The 24,970-nt window shown below is 36.7% G+C and overlaps 1 protein-coding gene across 7 annotated transcripts in view; it reads left to right on the forward strand.

Annotated features, from left to right (window-relative positions):
• The window catches only part of Trpc4 (transient receptor potential cation channel, subfamily C, member 4), a 146,395-nt gene that overhangs the window by 28,771 nt on the left and 92,654 nt on the right, over positions 1 to 24,970 (forward strand). For 6 of the 7 annotated variants that reach the window (XM_013031462.1, XM_013031461.1, XM_013031463.1 and 3 more), the window contains exon 2: positions 19,740 to 20,258. The exons of the other annotated variant lie outside the window; for it this stretch is intronic. In XM_013031462.1, the coding sequence (XP_012886916.1) occupies positions 19,740 to 20,258 (519 nt within the window). The remainder of the gene's footprint in view (positions 1 to 19,739; positions 20,259 to 24,970) is intronic. 7 annotated transcript variants of the gene reach the window in all.

The raw sequence follows: 24,970 nt of genomic DNA on the forward strand, positions 1-24,970 counted from the left end.
CAAAAATTCATATGGAACAATAAAAGACCCCGAATAGCAAAAACACTCCTCAACGGAAAGAACACTGCTGGAGGAATATCAATACCAAATTTCAAACTCTACTATAAAGCCATAGTAATCAAAACAGCTTGATGCTATTCTTTTTAAAGTAGGCTAGCACTCTACCACTTGAGCCACAGCTCTAAGCGCTACTTCTGGCTTTTCTGATAGTTCAGTGGAGATAAGCATCTCATGAACCTTCCTTCCCAGGCTAGTTTGGCATCACAAGCCTTGGATCTTAGTCTCCCAGAGTAGTGAGGGTTATAGGCATGTGCCACCAGTGCCCAGCTATGAGCATGTTTTTCTATTTATTCAGCAAGCTTTTATTTTATGTATTTTTGAATACTTTTATTACCATTAACAGTTGTACAAAGAGGTTGCCATTCATCAAAGCAGTTTATGAATTTAGTGCATCTTGATCAATGTCACTCCTTTTAACATTCTTACCCACCCCTCCCAACCCACCCCTTCCCTCACTTTTCTTAATTTTTAGGTTATGTATTGATTGTTTGCCATTTATCAAAGCAGTTTATGTATACAATGCAGCTTGATCTGTGTCACCACTTCAATATCTCCATCCCCCCTCCAATCCACCCCTTCCCTTGTATTTCTTCTTTCTATGGAATAGATAATGAATTCTTGTATGCATTCTCCTCTTTTCCCCCCACTTCATTCTTCTACCTCTCTCCTCCTGGCCCCACCTCCTCTTTTGCATGTATCCATTTCCTGGTACGTATTTCCTTGGGCTTTGACTTAGTCTTTGTAAAGAATTATACTGCTTGCTCTCTCCACAGAGTGTATTATTACACTTCAGTTCATTGATTTGTATTTGTAACCCCTTGCTTGCCACTCAGATTTATAGGTGAATTCTTGCTACCACAAATGAGAAAACCATGAAACCTATATTTCTCTGGATATGGCTTACTTTGTGTAATGTAATTTTTTTCCATTTCCTTAAAAAATGGCACAATATCATTCTTTCTAGTGGACAAATAGAGTTTCATTGTGTATATATACTACATTTTCTTTCTTTTTTGTCTGTCATGGGGCTTGAACTCTGGGCTTGGGCACTGTCCCTGAGCTCTTCAGCTCAAGGCGAGCTCTCTACTGCTTGAGCCAGTCACTTCGGTTTTTCTAGTGGTTTATTGGAGATAAGAGTCTGCCCGACTTTCCTGCCCGGGCTGGCTTTGAACCATGATCCTCAGATCTCAGCCTCCTGAGTAGCTAGGATTACAGGCATGAGCCACCGGCACCCGGCTTAAACCACATTTTCTTGAACCATTCATCATTGAGGGCATCTGGACTGATTCCATATTTTGGTTGTGGTAAATAATGCTTCAGTGAATGTATGCATATGTTTTAAAAGTCATTTTGTTCTCATAGATAACTTACATATTTTAATGACAGTAGCTTAGTTATGTTGATCAATAATAGAGAAAAATATACCAATAGATTTGATTACCAAGATGAAAATAATATTCACACCCTTTTCAATAAAAGAAGTTTCCAGGTTTCAACAAAAGCACAACTATGTTTATTGCAGCATTATTTACCATAGCTAAGATATGGAACCAATCCAGAAGCCCCTTAGTAGATAAATGGATCATGAAAAATGTGATAGAGAGAAAGAGAGAGAGAGAGAGAGAGAGAAAGAGAGATGAATTCTGTGCCTCCATCAGAAAGAATGACACTGCCCCATTAGTTAGAAAATGTAAAGACTTCGAAAAAATTATATTAAGTAAAGTAAGCCAGATCCAAAGAAATATAGGTCCCATGGTTTCCCTTATTTACAATAACTAGTATATGTCTAGGACAAGCAGAAGAGGTCAAAAGCTATGTACATATGACCATATAAGATGATTCTAAGCAAAATGAACCCCAAGATAGGGACACAAAAGGTTTTATCTTTGTCACTGTTGTTTTTAATGTACTATATGATTATTTTTTGTTTCTTTTGTATGTTCTTCCCTGTATAACTCGTTTTCATGGTATTTGATGTTGGTGTCATGCATCTTGTATATACATTTTTCTAATTTGGGAGGGGAAGGGAAATAACAAAATGCTGAAACAAGGATACAGGTTGACCCCTTCTAACAATGATATGTACAAGACACTATGTTGACAGGAACTTTACAACTGGGGAGGGAAAGAAAGGAGTTGAGGGGGAGGGAAGGGATGATGGGGGAAAACAAAGGAGAGGGCAATGCTTGATAGGAAATGTACTCATTACCTTACTTATGTAACTGTTACACCCTCTGTACAGTATGTTTACAATAAAAATATATTAAAAAAACAAAATTGAAACCTGGAAAATAACTAGAATATATATGATAAAGTAAAAATGATTAACATATATAAGAAATATTAAATACAATGAAAATGTGGGCTTGATAAGAAATGCACTCATTACCTTGCCCATGTAATTGTAACCCCTCTGTAAGGTATTTTCACTTCACAATAAAAAAAAAGAAAAGAAACAGTGTGAAATTATCAAAAAAAAGAAATTTTAGTTTAAAAAGTAGATAAGATTTACTATTCAAGAAGTATATAATTCCAACCAAATAAATATTTCTCATATTATGAACTAGTGAACAAAGGTAGGAAAGAAAACACTGTCATCTCACTTAAAGATATCAATTCAAAATCTTGAGCCTACTGTGATTCTACCTTAACAGTAAAATGAAGAAAAAAAAAATTTTTTGCCAATCGTGGGGTTTGAACTCTGGGCCTGGGCACTGTCCCTGAGGGTCTAGTGTTCTACCACTTGAGCCACAGCGCCACTTCTGGCTTTTTTTGTTTATGTGGTGCTAAGGAGTTGAACCCAGGGCCTCATGCATGCGAGGCAAGCACTCTACCACTGTGCCACCTTCCCAGCCCCAAAGAAATATTATTCTATAGTAGATATAAAAAATAAGCATTTGGTAGAATTTATATCCATCCATGTTTAAAGAAAACAAAACACAAAACCCTTCACAAACCAGAAATAGAGCAATGAAAGGTTTTCCTTAGATTGTTCAAGATTAGCGTTCAAATATGTGGTATATATCACTCTGAATAGTGAAATATCAATAATAAAATAAGGTTTCTCTTCCATTCAACACTATTGAAGACTGATTTGAGCAATAAAGAAGTAGAAATGAAAAGAAAGCAGATGCTAGGAAATAAAAAAAACAGAATCAGATCATTTGTCTACATTTTAAAAGTTAAGCATACTGTACATAACTTGTCAAGATTGGTAAAAAGATTTATGAAAGTTCTGGTGTAAAATATCAACATAGAAGCCACAAAGAGATTATAGATAGTAATCATTTTGTCTATACATTATTAACACCAACACCAATAAATTACCATAATTTTAAGTTTTGTAGGAACACAATTTTCAACAGTCATATAAATATATGTAAGATATCTCTAGCACTATATTATATGAGAATTTTAAGCAAAAATCTATAAAAATTTTTGGTGAAAGACCATTTCTAATGGAAACATAAGTTTATAGGCAAATGTCAAATCTTTTCCCTTTTTCCTTCATGGCTCTTTCTTCTATCATTGTATTTTCTACTCAGCATTCTTATCAAAAATACATACATATGGTGCTTCAAAACTTTATCTTCAATTTGCTGTCATACTCTTCAACATTTCTCTTATTACACACAGGGCTAATTATAGAATTCCCCTCGCTTCTTTTAACTTGCTTTCTTCTTCCTAAATGCTATCTTTAACTCTACCTGGCTTCAGCCACACACTCCCATGTACATACTAAGAGGTAAACTATATTCTTGACCATATTGCCTCTGAGATTATAGTTTCTTCCCTGCCCTAAATTGAACTTATTTTCATACTCTCACTCCTTGTGAGATAGTCCATCATTCCATTAATAGGTCCTGAGATCAAGCAGTCTCTAACATCATCCATTCTCATCGTAATGTGGCAACCGTAGACTAAGGAACAGGATCAGTTGGTTTTTAAAGAACTCAAGCTTTCAAAACTGTGAGTCAAACCTTTCCTCTTAATAAGTGAATTAGCTCAGATATTTGTTGCAGTAATGAGAAGCTGACTAATATACCTCTTTTGCCACATGACCTTGCATAATTCCATTACTGGTTTGGTCTCATCTCTGCCTACTGTGTCCCACACTCAGGCAGAGAGGATTGAAAGAAAACATATGAATCTGAACCAAACACTTTCCAAAGGCCAGATCATTGCTTTTGCTGAAGTAAACATTCCTGCATCCTCAAACACCCAAATCCTTAGTTCTTTTCTTTATCAGGTGATAGCTCTCAATTTCTATTTTGCTAATGGAATCCATCAGGAGAGCAATTCTATGTGTTTTCACCACCATTGCTACTGACCTACCTACACATGTGCCTTAACCTTCTAAATTTCACATGCTCCACATTTCTCTCCTGCTTCACTGTCTATTTTCTTAGTACCCTTTACAGGTCCTTCCTCATCTTCTCAAAAAATCTAAATTTTGAAATGTCAAAGAGTTCAAACTTCCAACCACTCTTTTCTATCTCTGCTCTCTTCTCACTTACCAACTGACATTTGTGTTCCTGACTTTAGATACTATTTGTATGTTGATGGCTATCAAATAGACAACCCCACATTTCTTAATGTTGTTCTATCAAATCGATTGAGCAAAAAGGCAAACCCTAATCTTTGTGGTATCATCAAACCTCTCCTCTGAGTATGTTCTCAGTAAATACTCTTTTATTTTTTCCCCCAGTTAGAATGTCATGTCTAGTCATCCTTGATTTCTTCTTTGGGATGATATTTGTCGTATCTCCAATGTAGTCCATTAGCAAATTTCGTTGGCTTTGCCTTCATAGTTCATCCAATATTGGACTACATCTCTGCATGGAAACAAAGATCAGGAGGTGAACATGACAGAGAACACAGTGACACTGAGAGAGACACAGACAAAACAATAGTGATAGCAATGGTGATAATTATAACAATTGTGCTAGAGTATGCTTTATAAAATACCATACACAAAATACTTTTATATCCATCTTGGTTTTTAGTGCTTGAAAGAATCCTAAGAAATAAAGACTGCAGCTATCTCCATTTAATACATGAGTAAACTAAAGATTGAGGGAAAGGTGTGCTTACATGGTATTCCCAAAATAATAGTCACACAAACTGTCATCTGTTCCCACACGTCACCATCCAGAGGAATACAGTCACAAAAGTCCAAGGACCAATGACTTTTGATAAAGGGCAATGGTCATATAAAACTTGTAAAACAACATGATTATACCAAATGAATGCTGGACTCATTGACTAGAATGAATGCATACTTCATGATTCATATAAAGCTATGTTTAAACTTGGCCCATTAAACATACTTTAAATAGTTCAAGAAATAAACATTTCACTGAAGTGTCACTCAGTGAATTCTTCAATGTACATATAGCATATATTTGTTTAATTAAAAAAAAACATGAAGAGGGCAAAGTCAACAATTCGGAGTCAGTGATAAACATTTTCGAATACTTTAATAGAGTCCAGACAAGTGATGATTCAAGAAGTAGTTTGATGTTTTCTTCATCGTTGAAATATATTTCTCCAGTCTAATTTTAGTCTAAGATGAAACTACTATTTAATCACTACTATGTAGGCTAGGTGTAATGGTTTACCTCCATAGTCCTAGTTATTCCAGGGACTGATTGGAAGGTAAAAGTTCATGAGACCCCATCTTCTCCCTTAAAAAGATGGTCATGGTAGTGTATGCTTGTTAACATGGTTACACCAAAGTGTATACAAGATGATTGGGGTCCAAATTGCTTAGGCAAAGAGCAAGGCCCTTTTTGAGAAATAAGGAAAGCAAAGTAGCTAGGGGTGTTGTTTGAGTAATACAGCACTGCTTACTAGGCATGAGGGCCTGAGTTCAAAATGCTGAAAAGGCATGTGTGTATGTGTGTACATATCTATTTTTCTATTCATCCATCCATCCATCTATCCATCCATCCATCCATATATCTAGTCATCTATCTATAATCTCTGTCTTTATCATCTATATCTCTACTTCTATTGTCATCTAGCTATCTTTATACTATAAATATATAGCTACTATTTATGACATATCTTTACCTTTCAGGAAAGCCATTGCTTAAAATTTAGTAACAAAAAGCACACATTTTAAACCTTGGTATGTGCCATGGAGAAATGATTGTTTTACCTTTCAGATGGATCAAGCTCTATAATTGGGACTGTGTTTATGTGAGGACAAAACAAATGAAGCTGGCAATACTTAGCGAGACAGTTTTCTGCTCTTTCTCTAAACAATGGCGGGACTGTCACAGAACACTGTTACCTCCCTGCTATGTCATGATTTGTCGACACAGCATGTTCCTACATTTCATCCTTACTCCTCAGCCCTGTAGGAATTAACTTTGAGAAGTCTTTGATATATTGTTCTCCAAATTTTATCTCATAATAAACAATACCTGAAATAAATATCTAACAGGAACAAATGGGAAAACAGGAATGCAGCAAAGTTAACTGGCTTTGTCACACAGCTAAAAGAGGTTGCAGTAGATCTTCTTATTCTTGGTACTGGAGGTATTCCCAGGATATTAGAATTATGTTTGTTAGAAGATTTTAGATTCTGGAGTCCAGCTAAAGGACTGTGTTACCACAGACAAGTTATTTAATTCCTCTCTGGCCTGTCACTTTCAGTTGTATACAGTACATAATACTTACCTCCAAAAAAAACTTTTGAAGATTAACTAAGATAAACAGCAACAAGATCCAAGAACAGGGTGTGGTACATGGCAAATATGTGCACAGGTTAAACATTGCCAATGTTACCTTCAACAAATCACAGAACAATTTACAGTATCCATTAGTTAAAATGATTGTTTGCCATATCTTTCTTTATTTGGTTCAAATATTCATGAGATCTCTTAAGCAAGCCTGTCTAACTCAAATTATCGTCAGATTTTCAAATTTTCTTTGCTACATGGCTCAAACATGTTCTCTAATCGGTGCTGTACCTCTTTGCTGGTGTGTGTGTGTGTGTGTGTGTGTGTGTGTGTGTGTGTGTGTGTGTGTGTGTACATATGTGTATCAGTTCTGAGGCTTCAATTCAGGGCCTGTGTCTCTGAGTTTATTTTGCTCAAGGCTGGTACTCTACCACTTGTGCCACACCACCACTTTCAGCTTGTTACTAGTTAATTGGAGATAATCCTCATGGACTTTCCTGCTTGGGATGATTTTATACCACAATCCTCAGATCTCAGGCTGCTGTAGCCAGGATTATATACATGAGCCACTGCCACCCAGCTCTTTGCTGGTATTTTTATTTCAAAGCAAACCTTAATTCAACTTACAATGAAAGAATACAGATATTGAAAATTATACTTACTTTACAGAAAGTAAAATTAGCCATGGATATGAAGTCAGGAATGCTTATACTTGATGTGTTCTCACCATAGTTTGGGGTGAGGATAAAGTATTTTTTATGTGTCTCTAATGGAAACCATGGGATCAAGAACTAAGCTCGCACAAGTGGCTTACGCTTGTAATCCTAGGTACTCAGGAGGCCGAGAAACACAGTTCAAACCCAGCCCAGGCAAGAAAGTTTGTAATGAATTATCTCTGATTAACTAGCAAAAAAAAAACTGGAAGTGGATCTCTGGCTCAAGTTGTAGAGTGCCAGCTTTGAGTGAAAAAGCTAAGGAACAGAATTCTGGCCTTGAGTTGAAATGCCAGTACATTCCGCCCCCCTCTCTCTCCATCTCTCTCTGTCTCTCTCTCAATCCCCCTCTTCTCTCTTCTTTCTCCCTCTCTCTCTTTCCCCTCTCACTCTTTCTCTCTCTCTCTCTCTCACACACACACACACACACACACACACACACAACGACATACTGTGCACTTGCTCTCCTATCAAAATCTTTTTCTTAAAAAGGGTATTTGTCTTTTCTTGTGGAGAAAAAATATCTTGCCTTCCTCTGTCTCCATTAAAGACCAAAAAAATAAAGGCAAGTTGCTGACAGTTCAACTTTACAAAAGAGCATCATAGGAATTATAACATCTGAGCTGTGTTCTGAATGTTTGGTATAATTGGCTAGGTGGGAGAAAAGGGCCCAAAGCAGCAAGAAAACTGTGAGTGGGAAGGTTGATGCTGAAATGACTGTCCTACAGGATCTACACCAAGTTTGGTACAAGATAGGCTGTAATATACAGGGTTCCCAGAATTCTTTTTAGTTATTTTATTTGTGAACATACTGTACAGAGGGGTTACAAATACATGGGCAGGATAATGCGTACATTTCTTATCAAGCATTGCAGCCTCCTCCTTTGTTTACCCTTCACATCCCTTCCCAGCCTCCCCCCTCCCCCCCAATCCCAATCCTTCTCCTTCTCCCCCCCTTCCCCCCCCCCACCGACGTTGTAAAGCTCGTTTTGGACATGACAACTTGTACTTCTCATTGTTGCAACAGGTCCACCTGTATCCTTAAACGACTTGTTTTTCCCCATCTCCTCCACAAGTTATACTGACATCAAATATAGTGAAAGCAGGGGTTATACTGTGGGGGAGGGACATACAAAGCAACAAAGAGATAATCTTATAAATGCGTTAGAAACACATGCATGAAAGAAAAAAACATTAAAATACATATCTAAGGGTTCATTTTCCTAACATCACATTATCTGACCTTTTCCCCTTGACTCATACATATACTAGCTATTGCAAATAAGGGAAACCATGGGGCCTATGTTTCTTTGGGCCTGGCTTACTTCATTTAATATAATTTTTTCCAAGTCTTTCCATTTCCTAACAAATGGGATAATGTCATTCTTTCTGAAGGAGGCATAGAATTCCATTGTGTATATATACCACATTTTCTTGATCCATTCATCAACTGAGGGGCATCTGGGTTGGTTCCAGATCTTAGCTATGGTAAATAATGCTGCAATAAACATAGTTGTGCTGGTAGCTTTAGTGTGGTCTTGTTTGTAAACATTTGGGTAAATGCCCAAAAGTGGGATTGCTGGGTCATAGGGGAGTTCTATGTGGAGTCTTTTAAGGAACCTCCATACTGCTTTCCAAAGTGGTGGAGGGTTCCCAGAATTATAGAGATCTCTGCTCAGGAAATAAAGCAATTAATGTTTAATGGGTTAATACCAAGTATAATGTCTGATGTAGAAACTCAACTAATATTTACAGCATGACTCTCCTGCATGATGAATTAAGACCTCAACATTCCTCCAGAATGACCCACCCACCATACCTTCTGCTTCAAATATTAAGTGCCATCCTCCATAGTTCACAAAAGTTAGTTACATTCTGTTCAACTGTTTGTCTTATAAAAGCATTCAAGTAAGCCATGCATCAGTGGATCACACCTATAATCCTAGCTACTCAGGAGAATCAGCCTTCCCAGGCAGAAATTAACTACCAAAAAAGCCAGAAGTAGGTCTGTGTTTCAAGAGGTAGAACACTAACAGTGGAGTTCAAGCCCCAGGACTGGCACGCGTGTGCACACACACACACACACACACACACACACACACACAATCTCTGAATTTTTATCATGAAAAACAATGATGAAATACAGAGTTCTTTTTGGTATCCATGGAGGATTGTTTCCGGGACCCTTGAAGGGTACCAAACTATGAGTATGCTCAATTCTCTTGTGTAAAAGGCATGGCAGGGTGTCCACACAGCCTCCATATTGTTTAAACTATGTTTAGATTAATTGTCATACTAATACAATGTAAACTTTATGCAAATAGCTGTAATGTGTTGTTCAGGGAATCATAGCAACAAAGAAGTTCTGTTCACATTTAATATGGATGCATTTTCTGCAATTGTTTCCATCTGTGCTTGATGGAATCTATGGATTCAGAACTCAGGGAATAGGGAGAGTCTACTGAGTAAAGAAATCTTTTCACTGCTACTTGAAGAAAGGGTTTTTAGAAGTGGAAGCTGAGGATCTCAGAATTTATATAAGTCCCCAGCAAGACCATAATAACTTACATTTCTAACTTTTAGTGAAGGAGCTATCTCCACTGCTTTTCACATTTGACAGAAGGATGAGAGGAAAATTGTATTTCATTGTCTTTTTTGTTGTGGGTTATTTTGTGGGATTTTATTTGCATGTGTGTGGGGTCTGTTTTTGAGTGCATGTATACCAGTACTGAGCACTGAACTCAAGGCCTCGGCCCTGTACCTAAGCTATTTCAGTTCAAGGCTAGCACAATACCACTTAAACCCCAGGTTGACTACTGACTCAGTCTGGCTAAATGGAGTTAAGAGTCTTGGAGACTTTCTTGCCACTCCTGCGCAAGATGTGTTTGAAATCCAATTCTCAGATCTCAGTTTACACCTAGGATTACAGCTATGAGCCATTGGAGCCCAATTCATCATTTTCTTCTTAATTTTCCTTTCTTTGGCAGTTAATGAGAAAGATGATTCAGTTCTTTTTGTTTCTGACTGTTTTCTGTGACATATTTGTCACATTTATAGCTTTCTTTTACTTCTCATATAAGATGAATAGTATGTTTCATAGGTTGAAAATACCTTTTACTATTGTTTATTAGCTTATATTTGGAGTTTATATGTGGTATATTTGCCACTAAAAGCAAGACCTGTACTATAAAACATGTACTTTTCCATTCTGTGCTCCTGATCTTTATTTGCAAATTCATTTCAACCCTAGAGCTACACAGCTATGTTTTATTGTATGCTAAAATTGTGTTGCTTTTTCGATTTTACATTTAAATATTTACTCTATCTCAAATTCACTGCTATAAAGTGAGTTAGAGGCCCAATTTTGTTTGCATTGGGAGAAAATTGTTTTAGGACCATATAAAAATAAATTGCTTAGCAACCTAATAGAAATTCTACTTTTTCACATATGAATTTCTTATTTATAAGAAGAAGTAATGGCTTGATCAAAATTCTGTTTAAATGATTTATATTTCTTGCTATTTTAGAACCATATTCTCTACTTCATAAAATCCATTCTTGGATATATTCCTCCATGTGAGCTAATTTAATAATTTTGTTCAAGTGCTAAAGAAATCGTAAGAGTCAATGAAATAGTATTAAGTGTATAAAAGCTTAAAAATTGACACCATTGTTATACTAAGTCTCTTTCCAAGACATTTTCTTGCCATTTTTTACTCTCTATGACATTGTTTTGTGGTTTTTGTTCCTCTCACACCAGGGTTTAAACTCGAAGCCTTGTATTCATTCAGCTTGATTGCTTGTAGCTGGTGCTGTACCACTCGAGTCACACCCCAAATTGGCTCTTTGCTAGTTATTTTGCAGATGGAGTCTCATAGATATTTCTATCTCATAGAGATAGGGTTGGCATCCTGAGTAGCTAAGATTACAAGAATGCACCACTAGCACCCACGTAGAGCTTTAATTTTTCTCCTAATAGAGTTTAGTTTCTTTAAATGATGATTATTAAGTAGTTGTCCAAAGAGGTTACAATTCCATAAATCGGTTATGAATACAAGGCATCTTGACCAGTGTCACCCCTTCCATCTTTCCCCCCATTTTTCCCTTTCCCATCTCTGCCCTTATTACATAGCTTGATTTTCACATAATGTACATTGAATGTAATGACTGCATTTTCTCAGCCCTCCTCCCTCTGTTTCTGTGCACCCCCCCATTGCCCTCCTCTCTTCAAATATCCTTCCCCTTCCTGGTATTTCTTCATTTTCCTTAATTGATTCATAACTAACATACTTTTCCACTGTTAGTAATATTCATTTCAAAATATTATATATACACATAATTAGTTCTTTGTGTTATTTGAATTGATAATAGAGAGAAAATCATGAATATATAATATAATATATATGTATATATACATATCTACGTATATATGCTTTGAACTGAAAATCTCTTGGATTTTCAAAATACATGACCATGAATTCTTCCAGGGACAGTTTTGTCCCATTTCTTTTTTAAAATTTTATTTTGTTTCTGCTACATAATAACTATATATATATATATATATATATTTATAAGGTATGTTCAGAGGGATTTTTCTATTCATGTAGATATTGTATAATGATTAAATCAGGGTATGTGAGGTGAGAGCTTTCAAAATCTTCTGCTCTATTTGAAATATAAATTACAATATTATGAACAATGGAAACACATTGTTGTGTAGTAGAACACTGAATTTTATTCTATCTGTAACTTTGTACTCACTAATTTCACTCTGTCTTTCCTTCACATCTGTCTTCCATAGTATCTGAGAACAGTTCCTCTAGTCTCTTCCCCCAGAGCTTTCTCAAAAGTTTGTTTTGGCAATACTGAGGTTTGAACCTGTACTTAATAGTCAGTCACTCTACTACTTGAGACACACTTCAAATACTTTTTACTTTCATTATTTTTTGCCTGGGCCTGCCTGAACTTCCATCCTCCTATTTATTCCTTCTGCATAGATGGCATAACAGATACACAGTTTGTGTGTGTGTGTGTGTGTGTGTGTGTGTGTGTGTGTGTGTGCTGGTCTTCAATGTAGTGCTCTACCACTTGAGCCACAGCTCCATTTCTGCCTTTTGGTGTTTAATTGGAGATAAGACTTTGACACACTGTCTTGCCTCGGCTAGCTTCAAACCACAACCCTTGGATTTCAGCCTCCTGTTAGCAAGGGTTATAGACATATTCCACCAGCACTCAGCCAAGACCTAACTAACTTTTTAACTTGACTGGTCTGGAAGTGCAATGCTCCAGCTCTCAGACTTCTGAGCAGCTAGGATTACATATGTGAGTCACTAGTCCCTGACTATAAGCAAACATTCACACTAACTGGATATTGCAGGATTCATTGTTCAAAAGTTATCCTTCCTTATTCCCCATCTAAGTAGCAGTGATTCATGAGATGTTTGGTTGTGGTGCTGACTGGAATATTTGCTCTTAAAGGTCAAATGAGAGATGTATCTTCCTGATTCCAATAAAAACACAGTTATCACTTTTAAATGAAACAGGAGAATGAGAACTTGGCTGGATGTAAATTTCTCCAGTCACATTCTTTTATTGTCAGTAGCATATAGATGCAATCACACTGTCCTGAAGATTTTAATAGGTGCAAATAAGATGTTCTGTGTTAGTAATATTTCTGTCATTACTTATTGTCTATCACTGGTGACTTAAATACATTTGTTGCATTTATTATATAAGCTGGAAATTAGGGATTTGACCAGATATGAATGAATCATATAGCATTGCTTCATTCTTTTAATCATAGGTTGGGGAACCTTTGCAGGCCATTATTTCTTTAGGAAATTTTCCTTGCCACTATGTTTTATTTTACTTTTCCTCCATTTGTTATTGATTTCTATCCTAAATTTCTTTTCTTACATCTTCAGTTAAACAAAGAAGATCTGCATGTGTTTGTATACTAAAATCTATTCTTCCACCTGATATCAGTAACCATGAAACATTGCCATTCAATAAATATGAGTATATTGGGGATTTTTGTGTGTATTTGCTGGAACTGGGGCTTGAACTCAGGTCCTGGGGCTCTCTTCGTGCTTTCAACTCAAGATAAGAACCTCACAGACTTGCATACCTGTGTTGGCTTTGAACCTAGATCTTCAGATCTTGGCCTCCTGAGGAGCTCAGATAGCAGGTGTGAACCACCAGTACCTAGCCAAGCATATTATTATTTTTTAATTAAAAACTTTTCTTTTAATTTCAGGAAGTTTTCCTAACTTTTCTGCTGCCTCTCCTAAAAAAGCAACTCTGTGGTTACTGCTTCCCAGTTAACAATTTCCTATTAGCCCTCAGTCTTCCAGTTCTGATTTTATTGACTTCACGAGCTTAACTTACAGGTATGCCCAGATAAAAGGAAAGCATACCTAGGAACTCGGAGGCAAAAACATTACATCTTTATGTTTGCTAACTCTTAAGTGGAATATTCAACTCCCTTTAGTTATGAATGGAGGCAGAAATCAATGCTGATGGCAGTTCTTGTCCTGTTGAATTGTATAAATCAACAGCTCTTACTGGGCCACTGAGGTACCTTACTTCTGAAGTTTATATGTCGATCAGTCAAATTGCTTTCCCTTGATTGCCTTCCAATCTTTTACTTGAGTGCATCAATAGGGAAGTATATTTATACTACATCTCAAATGTGTTTTAAGTATCTTTTAGATTTAAATTTGTAGCTCACAAAAATATTACGCAATTTGTTTAGAAATATTATTTTTTCCTGGATGAAGATCCACTCCCTGGATGTCCCAGACTTCCAAAGGAGCATGTATAGCACAGAATATCTACCTGTCACCAATTTACAGGCTGGTATATGTAAAGGTGGCCATTCTTCTGAAGCTACTTCTTAAAACAATTTTCCAGCTCAAGGCTTCATCAGATCTCAGATCAAACTATTCATGTGTATAAGTTGTGGCCACTCAGATATAGTAGAAAATACAGGAATCTTTACTCTGAGATACCAATGTGAACCTACCAACTGTCGGAACAAAGTTCCTTGACTCCATAAATGAAATTCCTATGCTGTTTTATGTTTGAGGCAGAAATTTAGTCCTCAAATAATGAGGTTGAGTTGTTCAGTTGTAATTGCAACTCAATGTATCCATCTATCTATCAACTCATTCATTGAAGAGTAACCACTTTCTGTTGTCCAAGTGGCTCATGTAGAAATAGGTATTGTATGTATTTGGATTAAATAATTTCAATTAAATGATTTGTATGTGCATGTATACATGTGTGCATGTATACATGTGTGCCAGGACTGACACTTGAACTCATCATCTCTTAGAACTTTCCACACAATGCCAACACTCTACCACTTGCAGCTTTGGGCTGGTTAATTGGAGACAAAATTCTCTCATATTTGCCTGCCCTAGCTGACTTTGAATGGCAAGTCTCAGGTCTCAGCTTCTTCGTTAGCTACAATTACAGGTATGAGACATAGACACTCAGCTGAACAAATCTTTAAAAAATAACTTTGAGTTGAAACTTTTTCCTTGACTTCAATTAGAAAGCCAAACCATCCACATTTGAGATAAATTGGTTTTTATATTACTTTCTTTTAAAGTGTTTTGATATATTTCATTAACATACTAATGCTAAAAGCAAAAGGAAACTAAGATTTACCAAATTTCTTTTTCTTTTTCTTTTTATTATCTCAATTTTGGCACTTGAATTCAGGGCCCTGAGCTCTTCTGTTCAAGGCTAACACTCTACCACTTTGAGCCACATCTCCATTTTCTTTTCTTTCTTTCTTTCTTTCTTTTTTTTTGAGTGGTTAATTGTAGATAAGAGTTTCATGGGAATTTTTTTCTGTCCAGGATTGGCTTCAAATCATGATCCTAGGATCTCAGCTTCTTGAGTATCTAGGATTACAATCATGAGCTATCAGCAGCTGCTTAAGGTTTATCAAAATTTTTATTGAAGCACTTGAAAACAGTATTGTGGGTTTTATAAAACTTCTATTATTATGCTATCAGCAGGGATATATGAAAGATACTTAAATCAGAAAAATCATGTTACAAAGATACTGTTTTACATATGACTGACTTTAAAAGTCTGTCACAATTAAATAAAGACTCCATAACAGATCTTTGTATTTTTAGCATCTTGAATTGTATACACAATACTATTTGAGTAATTTGAATACGTTTCTTTTTCATAAACATATTACTTTTTTCAGTATCCTCACAATTTATATTAATAAGTCTCAACTTTAAGGGAATTAGATTTTGGTAAATGTCTCTTCAGAATGAATTTGACTCCAAAACTTTTATACGTGTTTGTAGTTCAAAAGCATACATTCCAATGACAAAGAGATGGCTATATTTAGGAAAATCTGTTCTACGTTTTGAAATCTGTGACTCAGACAAGAGGTAGTCATTTCATTGTGAAGTATGTGGTTGACTCCTGAGCTCAGCAATCAGCTGATGAGTTAATGGGATCCTCATTTTGAACCAGTAAGTTTAGTACTCTATGATATTACAATGACTAAGTTAATAATGTGACTAATATAATGGCAAGATTGAGAAACAGGTATTGAATAAATACTTGTAGAATAAATAATTGAATAAATAATGACAGAATAAAAGGCAAAACAAACTTGCAGTACTACAATATAGGCAACAGGCCTGCACTGGGTTTCAGTATCCCACTTTGCTCAACCAAGACATCTATTTCCCATTATCCTCAAGGTTACAAAATCCAAGAGTTAAGGTATCAAGTTTGGTAAGTATTCAGTTTCATCTTTCTTCTGACTAAATAGTTGTCTTCTTTTTGTCCTCAACTGTTGGAAAGCACTTAGGAGGCGGTGCTAAGTCACTCTTTTTATAAGGAATGCTTTAATAGGGACCCCTACATGTATGTACTTGTGAGTTTTTGGAACCTAATAACTTCCCAAAAGTCCAACTTTTACAAACTATCCCATTAGGGAATTGATAAAGGAGTTGGGGGGAGTGACAAACATTCTGTCCATGTACCATATTGTATTTGTACTTTCTGACACATAAAGAAAAACATACAGTTCTGACATATGATGATGCTATGTGATAATGTCATAGGTTGACAAACACATCACAGTTTGATTTGATTTTTTGCATGAACAGTATGGCATTTACTTAAACATACCCAAGTGGATCCCCTTATGAAGAACCTAGGCTTTGAGACTAGATAATAAACTACTATACTGGATATTCCAGGCAGCCAGCCATAGCATATTTGGAGGTGAGTACATAGACAGAAAGGGCATGGCATAAAGTATGCAGAAAGTAGCTCTTCTCAGGAACTGAGTTTGCACAGTGGACATACTCCAAGTGAGCCTAATGCTGAAGACACAGGAAGCCCCGGGATTTCACTCGCCATCACTTGGCATCTTCTAATAAACTCTGTATATTTAGGACACACGATTTTAGGAAAAATACTTTCTTTATATAATAATAAATCAGTATTAGCTTATTGTAATTTTTACTTAATAAATATTTGATTTTTTAACCTTTTAAAAGATAGGAATTGTTTCTGTTCTGGTTTTGTCATTTATCTTTATCTATATTCATTGTACATAATAGCGGGTTTCATTATGATGTTATTATGCATGTATGCAATATACTTTTTTTGTCAGTCAAGGAGTTTGAACTCAGGGTCTGGGCGCTGTCCTTGTGCTTTTCTGCTGAAGGCTAATACTCTCGTATAACCCCAACTATACTTCCAGTTTTGTGGTGGTTAATTGGAGATAAGCATCTTTCCTACCTGGGCTGGTTTTGAATTGTGATCCTCAGACCTCAGCTTCCTGAGTAGCTAGGATTACAGGTGTGAGCCAATGTACCTTAACAATATTCAGCACCTCATTATCCTCCCTTGTACCCTTCCGCCCTCTGCTGTCCCTTCTCCTTGTCTCCCATAGCACTCTTTCTAATTTCACATTTTTGCTTTCCAGCTGAATTTCACATATGCAAGAAAATACTGGGTGTACATCTTTCCCTTTCTGGATTATTTTGCTTCAAGTGATGATTCCCTTGTATGCACCTTAATGCAAGTGTGATTTTTTTTTGAAGCCCAATAATACTCCATAGTAGTATGGACTATTTTCTTCACATTATCTACAGCAAAATTGAGTTCAGTCCCAGTACCAAAAATATATACACGTGTGTATGTGTGTGTATATATATGTGTGTGTGTACATGTACATATATACATATACACACATAGATGCACATATATATTTGCTAAGGAAACATTAATTCTTAGCAGTAATCCATTATGTGTGTTAATATTTATCGATTTTGCTGTATGTATGTGATTCATCAATAAGTCATAAAAATAAATCACTATGGCAATAATCACAATGTATTTTCCAAAATTAAGGGGGAAAAATCGATGGATTCATAGTGATCCAAAAAGGAGAAAAACACATTTTTTTTTTAATGAGGAAAAATATAAGGAGATTTTCTTAGCTATTTTGTGTTGCTGTAACAAATACAGGAGACTGGGTAAGTATTAGAAAAGAGGTTTTATTTTGCTTACAGTTCTGGAGATAGTTGAAAATCATGAGTCCCACATCTTCACTGGAGATCAAGGTGCTGCATGTGCTCATGGCATAAAAGTGGAAAGAGAAGGAGCCTCAGGTAGAAAAGGCATATGCAATTAGACCATGGGAAGGCTGACCTGCTTACTACAATCCAGTCTCAAAGGACTAATCCAGCCCTGCAATGTTGAATTCAGACCATATTTTAGCTAAGAGAAAGCACTAAAGTAATTAAAATTATATAATATCCATGCATGACATTAATCATAGTTATATATAGCTTATTTGGTTAATTTGTTTGTTAGCAATGGAGCATCTTTTCCCACCTGGGAATTATAGCAGGAAGAGGCAGATGCAGAAAGCATGAGTCCAGCCCACCTGTTTCTACTGCTGCTTGTGATCATTAATCTACACGTGAGGAAAGCAGAAACTAAACACAGGAAAAAAAAACAAATAAACAAAGCATCCTTGAGGAATGAATAGGAAGAGCCCAGGGAAGACCTCTGGTTTAAAACAACCCAACCAGTTATCAGTACATTCTTTTTTTTTTTTTTTTGGGTCCGGTCCTGGGGCCTGAACTCTGGGCCTGGGCGCTGTCCCTCAGCTCTTCAGCTCAAGGCTAGCGCTTGAGCCATAGCGCCACTCCCGGCTTTTTTCTTTTTGCTTATGTGGTGCTGAGGAATCGAACCCAGGGCCTCAGGCATGTAAGGCAAGTGCTCTACCACTGAGCCACCTTCCCAGCCCCCAGTGCATTCTTGATTATTGGAAAAGTGGCATCTCTGGGAAAGTAAATAAGATTATCAGTTTAAAAAAGAAGAAGAAGAAGGGAGAGGCAGCACTGGTGGCCTATGCTTGTAATCTTAGCTACTGAGGAGGCTAAGAGCTGAGCATCACAGTTTGAAGCAAGCCTAAGCTGTAAAGTCTGCGAGAAAGCCAGAAGTGGAGCTGGAACACCAGCTTTTAGCAAAAAGCTAGAACCTAGGCCCTGAGATCAAGTCATCATTCTAACATACACACACACACACACACACACACACATTCATCACACATCACACAAAGCAGAGAGGAAGAAAAGCTCTTATCAATTTTGAAAGTTTCTAAGGACCTATTTTTAAATTTCAAGGGCTAGGCAAGATTGCTCATACATGTCATGTCATCCCAGATACCTGAAAGGTAGACAAGATTACATTTTGAAGACAATGGGGAAAAGGTTAGTATGACCCTATCTTCATCAACAGGCCAGGTATGAGGGTGTACTCATTTGATCTCACCTACTCAGAAGAGATAGGTAAAGAGGATTGCAGTCTGACAGTAGCCTCCCATTTGAGTAAAAAAAAAAAAAAAAAAAGCAAAAAACGAAGTCAGGGGGTGGTGGTGCTAAGGGTGCTCAGTAGCACCTGACTGGAAGTATAAGGCTCAAGGTTCAAACTCAAGTATCCATAAGAAAAGGAAAAGAAATTCTTTTTAATGCCACAATTCAGATGAATAATGTGCCATTCTATTGGAAATATGTTTCTTCCCTCTTCCATTTTCCTGTTTTTTTTAAAAAAATATAAGCTTATGTCTCTCTTGCAAAAAAAAATTAGCAAAAGATTTATGAGCCTTCAACATTGCTACAGTACCCTGTTTGAAGTTCACAGGCTTGAAAAACTGAAGAGATATTCACCACCCCATTTTCCTGTCTTTTTCTTTCTCTCCTCTCCCCGCCAGGTACCTCCCATACTCCTGGATAAGCAGTTCTCCGAATTCACACCGGACATTACACCAATCATCTTGGCAGCTCATACAAATAATTACGAGATAATAAAACTTTTGGTCCAAAAAGGTGTTTCAGTGCCCCGACCCCATGAGGTCCGCTGTAATTGCGTGGAATGCGTCTCCAGTTCAGACGTGGACAGCCTCCGTCATTCACGATCCCGCCTCAATATCTACAAGGCCTTGGCCAGTCCCTCTCTCATCGCCCTGTCCAGTGAAGACCCTTTCCTCACAGCCTTTCAATTAAGTTGGGAGCTTCAAGAACTGAGCAAGGTGGAAAATGAGTTCAAGTCCGAGTATGAGGAGCTGTCCAGACAGTGCAAACAATTTGCCAAGGATCTGTTGGATCAGACAAGAAGCTCCAGAGAACTGGAAATCATTCTTAATTACCGAGATGACAATAGTCTGATTGAAGAACAAAGTGGAAATGATCTTGCAAGACTGAAATTAGCCATTAAGTACCGTCAAAAAGAGGTGAGTGGTGACAGACTAACTCCATCAAAATGCAAGCAAGCAAGACTAGTCCCCAAGGAAGGAATGGGCCCCCCAGGAGATAGTTGTGAGGTTTGACAATATTTCTATGCACCTGTAAGTGGGTGATAGCCACGTTTCAGAAGATTAGTAATTATCTTCACATTCAAGAGTGCTAATAAGGGTTTCATTTGTAATGATGTTGTAGTATTTCTGATAAGGTGCACACATTAACTTATGATAAAATTATTTGTAGTATTAAATATGCACATATAAATATATTTCAAATGTATGTACATATACATATGTATACATATATCTATATACATATATGTACACAGATTTGAAGTTTCTTTCTTCACATAGCCATAGACAGTTAAACTGTATGGATGTATGTGAAGGCTCCTTCACATATTATAAGGTATTACATTCTAAAAAGCATTGTTAAGCGTTATTAATAAGGGGAAAGTTATTTAGTAAACCAAAAGAATCTGGTCAGACTTTCTTCCCATCCTGTTTCATCTCTTGTTTTGTCAAGAACGAGAAGTTAAAAAGTTAATTGGAGGGCAGTAAGAATTTCCCATAAGATTTTCATAGATTTGTAGTGCTTAACAAGGAAATGTCATTTAACAGTGATGGCTTAGCATTGCTATTTGGTTCTCTTGTCACAATTGTGCTTGAGTTCCCTAAAGACTGGTTATCTCTCTCCCCAAAACATATTGATAGACGCTAATTATGACAGAACAATAGTTGAGAAGCTGTATAGTTGAGATAAAGAAAAAGAAAGAGGGAAGGAGACAGTTCTTTGGAATGTTGTCTTGATGAGTCCATGTCAGTTCTGACTGCTTCCTCTGCTGCTACTTACTAAAAACTCCAGACTCAAGGTGCCTGATTTATTTCCTTGAACTTTTCGTGTAACATTTTGACCACTTGAGATAATCCAGTTATCATAGGAACCTAAGAGTCTGAGGTTTTTCTTAACAGTGTAAGAAACAGCTTCTTTTGTGTGTGAATGTCCGTGTGTGTGTGTGTGTGTGTGTGTGTGTGTGTGTGCGCATGCCTGCATGTGCATTTTTTCTGACTCTAAAATCACATCCAAATTTGAGTCCATCTGAAAATATTAATGTGTCTTAGGTTTAGAACTGAAGGAACTGAAAGAGCCAGAACAATTTTAATGTGTTTTAATAACAATTTTTCATCAATTTATCTTATAGTTTTATGTTAATATATCAATATTAAATTATTAATTCTGCATAATAATCTACACATTTGCATGTTAACATATCAACATACCATTATGAGATAAATAGATTAAATAAGTAAATTAAAGATTATACCCACTGAAGGTCTGGGTTGTGACTCGTATTAGAGTGCTTGCCCAGAGAGTTTGAACATTGAGTTGAAACACCAGCGCTACCCAAGGGTTCAATAAAAAAAAAAGAAAAGTCATTTTGTGTGTGTGTGTGTGTGTGTGCATGTGTGTGTGTGTGTGTTTGTGTGTGTGTCGTAGTGAATTACATGAGGTAAAATCAATATTGTAGCCCCAGAATTTGGGCTAGATCTTCCTAAGATCCATTGTTAACATGGGCTTGTGATTTTCTTTCATGGGTTTTCTTTGGGGAGGAGAATTTGAAGAAATGACACAGAAATTACAAATGATTCTTATAAGCTCTTCATTCAGTATTGGTATTATCATATAATGAGACAAAATAAAACTACCAGGATGTTCAGGACACAAAAGAGTTTTGTTTTGCTTACAGTTTCACTTCTGATCCATTGGAAGTGTGTCAGCCCAAATTTATTATTGCCTGCATTGAATTGGTTCAGGCCATCATCACTAATTCAACCTTGACATTGGTTGCAATGACTCATACAAGCTTAGGTGAAAAGCCCTCATAAATTCCTATAGTCTCATAACGGAATGCTACTAATGACCCAATGACATTAATCAACCTATCCAAAAGGAATATGATAGAAACCTTAATATGAACTTATTCCACATTTATTTATATTTAAATCTGTACCTGTAGTTCATTTTCATATACTTCATTCATTGATTAATTTCTTCTTTCATTAATTGCACTGTATTTCAACATACATTTCATGGAACACAATTTAGACAATAGGCCCAGATACTTGGTTCTGGATAGTGATTCATCTCTCTCTCTCTCTCTGCTCTTATAGAACATAGAGTCTATTAGAGAAGATTTTCTCAATATAAGAAAATATCCATCCCTGCTCAGTACTTGCTTTTTTTTTGCTTTAGTTCTTTTGTATATAAAGTTATTTACCTTCAAATCTTACTGGACAAAAAGTAACAAATTCATAGTGACAACCTAACAGAAGCCGCTTGATTGTTTCTATTACTACCTTTTAAGATGCTTGCAACCTTTTCACTAATATGAGGTTTAAACTTCTTTACTAATGTGATTTTGGAGGATGGAAGGAACTAGGAGTGTAAGATATCTAACAAGTAAAAGATAGTAAAAAGAAATTAACCACATGTGACATGAACAAGAAAATAATAATCTCTTAAAAAGAAATGTTTTAAAGCTCATCACATTTGTATCTCTTCCTTTCATCTTTACAGATATAGAGATGTCCACAGAGAAAAGAAACAAAAACAAAACTCTTACACAGTTGTTCTGGCAACTCTTTCACTCAATATCAAAGAACTTCACTCAATATCAAAGAACATATTTCCCTGGGGGTGATAATTTTCACCAAGCAAAGTAACACTGTATAGCTGATAGCATTATGAAAAGATCAGGAATAAGATTTTACTCTCATATATGTCCTTTAAAATCGAAAGTTGTCTTTCGTAAACGTATTTCTAGGTCACTCAAAAAGTACTGATTTCAAAATGTTTGATTTAGCCAAGAGCAGTGGCTCATACTTGTCTCAGATACACAGCATCAGAATGTGTGTGTGTGTGTGTGTGTGTGTGTGTGTGTATGTGTGTGTATAGATAGATAGATAGATAGATAGATAGATAGATAGATAGATAGATAGATAGATAGATAGGATAGACAGATCAAGGTCAAGGCTGGGGAGGTTAGCACAGGCTGCTCACTGAAAAATAACTAAGCAAAAACAGCTTAGATTGTGGTTCAAGTGATATAGTGCTCGGGAGCTATGATAAGGCCATGACTTCAAACCCCAGCACACAAAGATCAAGAAAAAAGGAAGATATTTGATTTCAATTTTTCTACTAAGATTATATCCTATATAAATTCTGCTTTAGTATAGCCACCTTGCCTTACACAAGTATTCCTTGGCTTATTTGAAACTAATTTGAGGTTTTCCATCAGATCCATTCTTTATCCTTTTAGAATGCCTTCTAATTAACCTTGATGTTAGGCAGTTCTGGCCATTCTTTACAGCTCTACTCATTTTATCTCACTGAGGAGCATTTTTTTAAGAACATCATCATTTATTTAACATGATAAAAATGCGATATGAACATTGGTGTGGAAGCGATCGATCATTCTAGAAGTGGCCTCTCGCACACGGCAGGCGCTCGCTGTATGTACACGATGAAGATAATTACATTTGTACACAGACTAAGTACAGGACTGGAGGGACTTCTGGCTTATTGCTGTCCAAGTCTGTCGGCCCCGGGGGGTTGGGGGTCCTGCGGGAGGAGATCGAACTTGGGAGTTTCTCCGAGGGGACAGGGAAGAAGTTAGGGGCCTGAGCACTCATGGAGGAGGGGGGGTGGCGTGGAGGGAGGAGGGAGGGCGGGTTTGGGGGGTGGTGGCGATGGTGGGAAATGGGGGGCACACCTCACGGGCATGAATGAGGCGGCATTGCGGAGGGACCGGTCCACGGATGTGAGCATTTCTTAAACAAACCCTTGTGCACACTCCCTGAGATAAATGTCTTGTATTCTCACCCCTCCTCCCTCTTCATCTCCAGGTTAGGAACACATCTGTCTTGACCACACCTAATATGTAGAAGGTGTTCAGTAGTGAATATAACTGAATAAAGTTATAAAATTTCTCAGTTCTCAACAGTTTCCTGAGGGTTTTTTTCCTGATTAAATTTCTATGTTTAGATTAATCACATAATCATTTCCTTATGAATTTAGATCTTAAAATAATTCATATTGTCAGGATTTGATTGCAGAGGTGACCTAGTATTTTTCTAATATTATTCCAAAGGAAGTCCTTACATTAATTGAGTAGCATAGTTATTTGTTACATTACTGTTTTGTGTATTATTTTCTGATCATCAACCACAGAAAGAAGAATCTCATTATTTCTATTCATACCAAAATAGTGATGTCATAGATCTGTCATTCATTTCCTGGTAAAGCATTATCTTGTAGCATATCAAAGCAATAGATGCTAAACACCATATTCCTTTGTTAACATGGCTTAGTATTCTTCAAATTCCAAATAAATCTATACAGTATGAACTGTCATTTGTTTGAGGAGTCTGAGTCACAGTGTGCTAAGTACTGTTCAATGTTGGGTCCAGGATGCAAATTCAGTTTTTAACTCCAAAACTTAGACTCCTTTTTTAAAAAAAAAAAATTCTGTGTGTGTTTAACTCAAAACATTTTTATTCTTTTTTTTTCTTTTTTTTGGGGGGGTCCGGTCGTGGGGCCTGAACTCTGGTCCTGGGCGCTGTCCCTCAGCTCTTCAGCTCAAGGCTAGCGCTCTACCACTTGAGCCACAGTGCCACTTCCGGCTTTTTTCTTTTTGCTTATG

This window comes from Dipodomys ordii, unplaced genomic scaffold (assembly GCF_000151885.1).
Source record: "Dipodomys ordii isolate 6190 unplaced genomic scaffold, Dord_2.0 Scaffold140, whole genome shotgun sequence".
In the NCBI taxonomy this organism is placed as follows: domain Eukaryota; kingdom Metazoa; phylum Chordata; class Mammalia; order Rodentia; family Heteromyidae; genus Dipodomys; species Dipodomys ordii.